At 41.1% G+C, this 8,641-nt stretch overlaps 1 protein-coding gene across 2 annotated transcripts; it reads right to left on the reverse strand.

Moving 5' to 3' along the window:
* Positions 1 to 309: 309 nt before the first annotated feature.
* Positions 310 to 8,186, reverse strand: LOC133866535 (single-stranded DNA-binding protein, mitochondrial). Of its 2 annotated transcripts, XR_009899888.1 has the most exons (5): positions 7,883 to 8,186; positions 7,352 to 7,578; positions 868 to 968; positions 477 to 703; positions 310 to 362 (listed from the first exon to the last, which is right to left on the reverse strand). XR_009899888.1 is itself a non-coding variant. In XM_062303090.1 (4 exons), exons 1-4 carry the CDS (start codon positions 8,144 to 8,146, stop codon positions 624 to 626), a joined length of 672 nt encoding a protein of 223 aa, XP_062159074.1. In that variant the 5' UTR covers positions 8,147 to 8,186; the 3' UTR covers positions 310 to 623. The 2 variants fall into 2 exon arrangements, 1 of the variants encoding a protein (XP_062159074.1); XM_062303090.1 differs by having other exon boundaries at positions 310 to 703.
* Between the last annotated feature and the right edge of the window lie 455 nt (positions 8,187 to 8,641).

The raw sequence follows: 8,641 nt of genomic DNA on the forward strand, positions 1-8,641 counted from the left end.
ATTGCATGTTGCTGGTTTGTTTTACAGTACTGCTTTGCTGCAAATCCTGTATATAAACCACTGTGTTTCATCAAACTACATGTCCAAAATTGGTTGAAAATTTAAGCCACCTTCAATTATCAACCTGCATCTGTAACGTTTTTTTTTAAGTTTCTTAACTCCAGGGAATGGAAGGGCATTCCAATGTGTAGCTTTAGCTTACGTTACAAAAAGTGGGGTGGTGACCTCAAAATGATTCTACATTCACCTTCACAACTCAAAAAAACTCAATTGCTTGGCCAGCTATGGTAACATTGACAAATATAACCATCTCATCCAAGAGAGAAGCATTGAATATCTTCATGACATCATAAAATCCAAACCTGAAATATCACAATCAAGTAGAAGGTGAACTTCTCTCACAACACCATTCCAACTTCCAAGATCTGATGTAATGACAAATAAATTACTGAATATTATGAAATTAATTTCCCAACCCATCATGCCTTCCAAAACAGAGCGCTTCCTACGAGTTTTCTTCCTCCATCCTGGCTATTTCAAAAGCAAAATCAACACATAATTACAGGCCTCAAAATTGGTTTCTGTCAAATAAACGTTCGTTTATTCCAACTTCAGCAACACTTTCAGTAATACCCAACACCTTTAAATTCCGATTGTGATGCTTGCTGTGCATCACCCCCTTTACCTAAAAACACAATGCGACCTGCAAAGTCCACAAAATAAACATCCATCGTATAGGAATTATTTATGACAAATCTTTCACTTAAAGCACAAATGTCTAGAAACTACAAATTATTTCATAAATATGCAACAAAAACATTTGCCAAGTATCTTGTGTCAACAGAGTGGAAAAAGTAATGTATATACCATTGCGACGAATGGCAACCTCTCTTACACGTCGAACAAGACCAGTTACCGGATCAGTGAAGATTTTGGTCTCTAGATTCCCCTCCAAATATAGAATCGAACTACAATACCAAAATATTATTATTACCGGAATCAGAAATAGAGATGATCTGCAATAAACTCAGATGAACAAAAAAAGAAATTTGGGGCAGCAGATCATGCATAAGACCAGAAACAAACAACAAAATACTACTCCAAAGAGAGAAAAAGAAAAAGAATATCATATAGAGTCATGAGAAAAATAAATTTCTCAAGTATAAGCTCAAGTCAACAACTAGACACAGTCACGGAATAACACGCAGATCAAGCAAAATAGTATTACCAACAAATTTCCATTTTTTTTGGGGGGGGAGGGGGAGGGGGTGGGGGTGGGGGGGGGAGATAACAAGGAGAAACTCCCTAAGCATAGCGAACCACAAGATTATATTGTAGGCACAGGTAAATCCCGAACAATTGAGCTGTCCCACACCCAAGCACTAGGTCATTCAAGGGATTTGAATCTCTGGCATCAATGTAGGGAGCATACCTACCTGCCAGTTGAGGCGACCCCAGGTAACACATTACCAACACACTTGGTTTAAAGTGTTCCACTTATTAGTGATCCAAAACAAGAAGCAAAACTCTTTAAGGTTTAGGAACTCATGCACAAGAGGCCTACAAGCAGAAAAATCTTGAGCAGGCAAAATTTGCCTTGGTTATCGTCTCAGGAAAACCCCATGTCATCTAAATGAGAACAATCTATATCTTTTTCAGTTTGGGAAGGAGAGGAATTATTTGGTTTACAGAAGAAAGTAAGTCTAATATTTTTGCCAATTTACGGCTATCTATGGTTCAGCTGAGTTGGCATTAATTTTTTTTTTTTTTAAATTTATAACTATGGAAAAGTATAGAGGTCATTGATTGCATGAACAACAACATCAGGGTTTTCTGTGTAAATGTTTTTCATCTACTTCTTGTGGAGATCTTACCCTATTAAGCAGAATCGAATCGTGTGCACTGCACTTGGCATTCATAGGCATAGCTGTAAATTTGGAAATAGAAAAAAGCATAATACCCTTCTTTCCAACCACTCAGACTCAGTTCTCTTTCAACACTGTTAAAGCACACAACCTCTTATCCAAGAATTCAAATATTGATGGACTCTTATCTTCAGATAAGAGCACACAATCAAATACTTCCGATATCTCCTTATCAAAGTATAAGAGATAACGTAGCTTGAATTGTAACAGAATATCATATAGATCAAACCTCTATCTATGTATATCTTTACTCGTGTACATCTCCTAGTTAGAGTATATCTCCATCTCTGTACCTCTCATAGGTAGAGGTAATTTCGATAACAAACTCTTGTAATCCTTGATTATAAATACAAGTGGAAAGCAACAAATAGAGATATGGTTGGAACAATATTCAATAGAGAAGTCTAGTTCTTATATGGTATCAGAGCTTGAAAAAGACTAACGTCTGCTCTCTATTTTTCTCTCTTCTCAATTCCCGAGTCCACCGTCACTTCTGATTCGAGTTCTACCTCGCAATCCCCTATTTTCTCTGTCCCACATATGAAACACTCTCCTTCCATCAAACTAGCCAAGGACAAGATGTGTATGGGTTTATTGATGGCACGACCCTCCCTCCTATTCAACGGATCGCCAATCCCACCATTACAACTGGAGCTCCCACAATGATCACCAATCCTGAATACCTCACATGGTATCAACAGGATCAATTAATCATCAATGTTATTGTCTCTACATTATCTGACTTGTATGTCTCTCATGCTGTGGGTTGTACCACATCTCGTGCATTGTGAGATTCGCTGGAAAAGATGTTCGCCTCACAAGCTCATGCTCGAATCATGCAACTTCATTTACAACTTACTACCTTGAAGAAAGGTAACACCTCTGTTACTGACTATTTTCATAAAATGAAAACTCTTAATGACACGCTAGTTGCATGTGGGCAGCCTCTCAATGACTTTGAAACTGTCTCTTTCCTGCTGATTGGTCTTGGATTAGAGTTTGATCCTTTGGGCACCTATATAAATTACTCTGGTGGATCCTATCTCCCGTGACGATATTTATGGACTTTTGCTCGCCCATGCGATGCGTCTTGAGCAACAGATGGCTACCTCTGATCTCTCTCATTCCTCTGCTCATCTCATTGCACGCACTACTGGTCATTCTGGCCAGTGTGGTAGAGGTTTCAATGCTGCCCGTGGTTTCCCCAGTGGTTGTAGCTATCGTGGTACTTTTTCTGGCGGCCATGGTCCCTCCTCTGGTGGACGTGGTTGTGGCCAATATTTCAATTCTAATTCTTTTGGCTCCTCACGTCTAATCTGCAATAAGCCGAGGCACAATGCCATCTCCTGCTATTAGCGGTCTGATTAGTTCTCTCAGCATGACTCCCAGTCCCCTATCAGGCTTTCTACTCCTCTCCTAGTTTACCAACTGATGACAGTTGGTACCTCAATACAGGGGCCACTCACCATCTCACAAGTGATTTGCACAATTTCAACTTGACTTCTGATGCATACACAGGCTCCAACCAAATTCATGTGGGTAATGGCACATGTTTGTCAATTAATCATATTGGTTCTGCTCTTATTTCTTCTTCTCGTCGATCCTTTATTCTAAATCAATTACTTCATGTTCCCTCTATTTGTAAAAATCTTTTCTCTGTCCTTCAGTTTGCTCATGATAACTCTATTTTCTTTGAGTTTCACTCCACTTTCTTTGTGATTAAGGGCTGCCGCACTAGGTCAATCCTCCACTTGGTCCTCTTAGGAGTGGCCTTTATCAGTTGCTGCCTTACTTCACCCCTTCTCCCTCTCGGTATTCTCTTGTTGGCGAAATGACTTCCACTAGTCATTGGCACAAACGCTTGGGTCACCCTGGTCTTCGCACTATTAAGCATGTGATTTTCAAGTTTTCTCTTCCTGTCTTCTCCAATAAGAAGGTTGTTGCTTGTGCTTCTTGTCAGCAACCCAAAGGTCATCAGCTCCCCTTCACGGCATCCACCTATGTTACTAGTCATCCCCTTGAATTACCTTTTTCCGATATATCGGGTCCTTCCCCTATTGTTTCATCCACTGGAAATAAGTACTATGTTTCTTTTATTGATGCTTTATAGTCGATTTACGTGGTTATTCCCATCCAATGCAAATTTGATGTTTTCTCAGCTTTCCTTAAATTTCACACTATGGTTGAACGCCTCTTCAACACTAAAACCAAACATATCCAAACAGATTGGGGTGGGGAATTTTGCTCTCTCACCACTTCCTTTCACAAACTTGGAATTGTTCATCAGGTCTCATGTCCTCATACGTATTAGCAACAAGGCTATGTTGAGAGAAAACACCGTCACATCATTGAAACCTCCCTTGCTCTTCTTGTTGAAAGCATGGTTCCTAAAACCTTCTGGGATGAAGCATATCAAGCTTCCTGTTACAAAACAAATCTCCTTTTCATAAACTATTTCATCACAGCCCCGATTACAAGTTTTTATATAATCAACATAAATTTGATTTTCGTTCCAAAGAATGTGTATTCCTCGGTTATAGCAGTAATCACAAAGGTTACAAATGCTATCATATTCACTAGTAGGATGTATATCTCTCGTGATGTCGTTTTTCATGAATCTACATTCCCCTTTACTTCCAATTGCTGTCTCCATCCCACCTACCCAGTCTCCTTCTATCTGGTTACCCTCCTCCTTGCAATTGCCTCAGTATGTTATTCCTACTCCTGCAAAACCAACTCCCACCCCTATTGCTGCTACTCCTACCTCTGTAGACCTTTGCTGCTACTCCTGCCTCTGTAGACCTTTTCAACAACTGAGTTCAACTCTGTATTAGATCCTCTAAATTCTGTCACCCTGTGCCTGTCCTGCACTCTCACCGTCTCACCACATGGTTACCCGTGCACAAAACCAGATTGTTAAGCCTTGATTGTTTCATGATGGTAGAGTGAAATATCCTGTCTCTCATGCTCTACTGGTTGTGACAGATTTAGCCCTTGATGAACCTACATGCTACTCTAATGCTATCAAAATCCCTGAGTGGCAGCAAGCCATGCAAGCAGAATTCAATGCTCTACTCCAGAACCATACATGGACCTTGGTTCCTCCAACAACTGCTACCAATCTTGTGGGATGCAAATGGGTGTTCAAACTAAAACGTAAGGCAGATGAATTTATTAAAAGGCATAAAGCTCGGCTTGTGGCTAAAGGTTTCTATCAACAGGCTGGTCTCGACTATGGAGAAACTTTCAGCCCGGTCGTTAAACCTACCACCATACGGACGGTGTTGTCCATTGCTTACTCTCATGGTTGGGAAATGCAAAAAATCAATATTCAAAATGCATTTTTGAATGGATTTCTAGCTGAATCGGTGTATATGTCACAACCACAAGGGTTCTCTCACCCCTCCCTACCGAATCATGTGTGCAAGCTCCACAAGGACTTCTACAGCTTGAAGCAAGCACCAAGGGCCTGGTTCTCACGTCTTAGCACCAAACTGTGTGAATTGGGATTTGTTGGCTCTAAGGTGGATTCTTCCCTCTTTATTTTACGCTCTGCATCACTGACTACGTTTATCATAGTTTAGGTTGATGATATTATCATCGCTGCCTCTGTTCCAACAGCTATTAGTGATCTCTTGCAGCAACTATGGATGTCCTTTGTGGTAAAGGATCTCTCAATGGGCTGAACTTTTTCCTTGGTGTAGAAGTCATTCCCGTGCAATCTGGTCTTCTGCTCTCTCAACGCTGCTACATTATGGACTTGCTCAAGTGCACCAACATGCTTGAAGCTAAGCCCATCTCTTCCCCGATATCTTATCAGCATTTGCTGGAGACCCAATGGAGGACCCCTCGGTCTATCGTAGCACGGTAGGTTCCTTACAATATCTTTCACGAGACGTGACTTAGCCTTTGCAGTAAATCGTGTGTGTCAATTCATGCACAAACCTTCTAAGCTCCAATGGCAAGCAATCAAAAGAATCCTCCATTATCTGAAGAACACGATTTCTCACGGACTCCTACTCGCTTACATGCATCCACACTTGAAGCCTTCTCGGATGCTGATTGGGCAAGGTGCCCCGATGATTAAAAATTAACTGGCAGCTATTGTGTATTTTTGGGATCCAACTTAATCTCATGGAGCTCTAAGAAACATCCTACGGTGTCCAGGTCAGGTACGGAGGCCGAGTATAAATCTATTGCAAACACAACTGCTAAACTGTTGTGGCTCCAGTCTCTTCTCTGTGATCTTGGTGTGCAGCTTTCTTCCCCACCAAAGTTGTGGTGTGACAACATTGGGGCAACATATTTAGTAGCAAATCCCATGTTCCAGGCTAGAACTAAACACGTGGAAATCGACTTCCACTTCATTTGTGACCATGTTGCTGACAAGTCTCTGCAAATTCTATTCATCCGAGCAAGGACCAACTAGTTGATGTCCTCCAAACCAATTGTCTCTACTCGGTTTCATTGGTTCCGTCCCAAGCTCAATGTGCATCTTGTCCCGTTGATCTTAAGGAGAGATGTTAAAGCACACAACCTCTTATCCAAGAATTCAAATATTGAAAGACTCTTATCTTCAACTAAAGATAAGAGCACACAATCAAATACTTCCGATATCTCCTTATCAATAAGAGATAACGTAGCTTGAATTGTAACAGAATAGCATATAGATCAAACCTCTATCTATGTATATCTTTACTCATGTACATCTCATAGTTAGAGTATATCTCCATCTCTGTACCTCTCGTAGGTAGAGGTAATCCCGATAACAAACTCTTGTAATCCTTGATTATAAATACAAGTGGAAAGCAACCAATAGAGATACGGTTGAAACAATATTCAATAGAGAAGTCTAGTTCTTATAAAGACCAACTCAAAAATCAAGGTGCTCACTGATGACTAGACAACTGTAACAAAATATATGGAACACACAAGCCCTGTCTTGTCAGCATTGTCAAAGTACTTTTGGCTTGTCAAAATAGTAGGAAGGTTCAAAAATGTTTCCCAAATGGTGCCATATAATTAAGACCGTTCAGCAAAATGGCAACTACAAATCTCAAACCCAATAGACAGGGAAAAACAAGTGTCTGCAACCCAATTTCCAACAACCAGTTTTCCCACCACAATATCAATTTTCATCAAATTGGACAGCTGCCACAGATGCCCCAATCTTGATACAAAGCAATCTCTAATAATTCCAACAATTCAGTCAAATTCCAATGCCTTATACTGCAATCCAACTAAGACATTAGACACTAAAATTATCCAGTCACAGCATTGAACTTGCCAATAATATTGAGAGCTATTAAGAACACCCGATATACACTATTTCTACCAAAAATGACCAGTATTTAGTGCTTGTGTGATGATATAAATAAATGATTTAAGAAAAAATGGGTAGACCCAAAAAGAAACAAAAGGCTCACCCAGGTACAACATGCTTCATGACAATCCCACCCAACCTCTCCGGATACACCGAAACCCGATGCCACTGTACCGCACACCGATTGGCGTACTCCCTTGGATCCTCATCATCCAACGGCCTCCGGTTGTTGCGAATCCCACCTGTCCCGAGCGAAAACATCGTTACTGTCCTCCCACTCCTCAGCTTCTTCTGCAACGGCCTCTGCCCCACCTGCCCCACCAATATCGCCTACAAAACCCCTCACCTCACATCACCAATCGAAAACCAAAACCAGTTTTTCAGTTCCCAACAAGTTCCAATCGATCAAAATACTCCCCGACTACAATTGGTATAAATACGGTAGCGAATCAATGTAAATAAGTAAAACAGAGCGAATCAACGTACCTCGTAATAAAAATAAATAAATAAATAAAACCCTAACCCATTACCCGCCAATCAAAAAAATTACCTAAAATTCACAACGAAAACGGAAATGAATAAAAAGGGTGAGGAGTGAGAAGAAAGAATAGTGATTGGGCGTGAGTGAATGTACCTTATAGATGCCAACATCGAGGCCGTTCTCGAGGGGGCGATCGTATACCGTGCGTTCTTTTGGTGTTTGCGATGGCGAAGATTGTTGAGATAATGGGGGGTCTGCGTCGGTGTCGGAGTTGAGGGCGAGCTGCTCGGAGTCGTCCAAGTGAGAGAGGTGGTCGGTGCACAAGGACATAGAGGACAGGTAATGGGTGCCCGGCTTAGCGTTTGGGAGCAGAGAGCGGCACAGCCTCCGCGAGAACGTCGCCATTGAGTTTGCCATTTTCTTTCTCACTGATTTTTGGAAAAGGGAAACGGAGAAGAGGGGTTTGGAGGAGCTTAAACCCTACAGCTAGCGCTCGCATTTTTTTGTGCACGTGGCGCAACGCCATTGGTGTAATGGATTGAAAAATAAATAAATAATAAATGAGAGGAATTGAATGAGCCTGTGAGGACATTCTTTTTTTTTTTTCTTTTTCACTAAAGTTAACCATCCCCTTAACTTTCGTTGCTTTTAAAAATCTTGGATTCAGCTTCTATCCAGCTTTCAGTGGAGGATGCTGCTGGTAGCCCTCCATGCATGGCTGAGAACATTCTCCCCCCTTATTCGGGTGATGCTGCTTCGGTTGATCAGGTTGATCAGGTGGACCCTGGCCCTCTCAATCTCCCATCAGACAGCGCCCCTAAGGCTTTAGGGTCCGTTTGAGTTTACGATTTCAAAAAGTGCGATTTGAAATAACGATTTTAAAATGTGCGATTTGAAAAAAGTGATTTTTAA

The sequence above is a fragment of the Alnus glutinosa genome, chromosome 4 (genome assembly GCF_958979055.1).
Source record: "Alnus glutinosa chromosome 4, dhAlnGlut1.1, whole genome shotgun sequence".
In the NCBI taxonomy this organism is placed as follows: domain Eukaryota; kingdom Viridiplantae; phylum Streptophyta; class Magnoliopsida; order Fagales; family Betulaceae; genus Alnus; species Alnus glutinosa.

Bases quoted from the DNA above. Each gene is read 5' to 3' on its own strand.
- LOC133866535 (XM_062303090.1), bottom strand. From the start codon at position 8,146: ATGGCAAACTCAATGGCGACGTTCTCGCGGAGGCTGTGCCGCTCTCTG. The intron at 7,579-7,882 runs GTACATTCACTC...GGGGTTTTGTAG, and splicing joins TCGATGTTGGCATCTATAAG to GCGATATTGGTGGGGCAGGT. The intron at 704-867 runs GTATATACATTA...TGGACTTTGCAG, and splicing joins GGTTGCCATTCGTCGCAATG to GTCGCATTGTGTTTTTAGGT.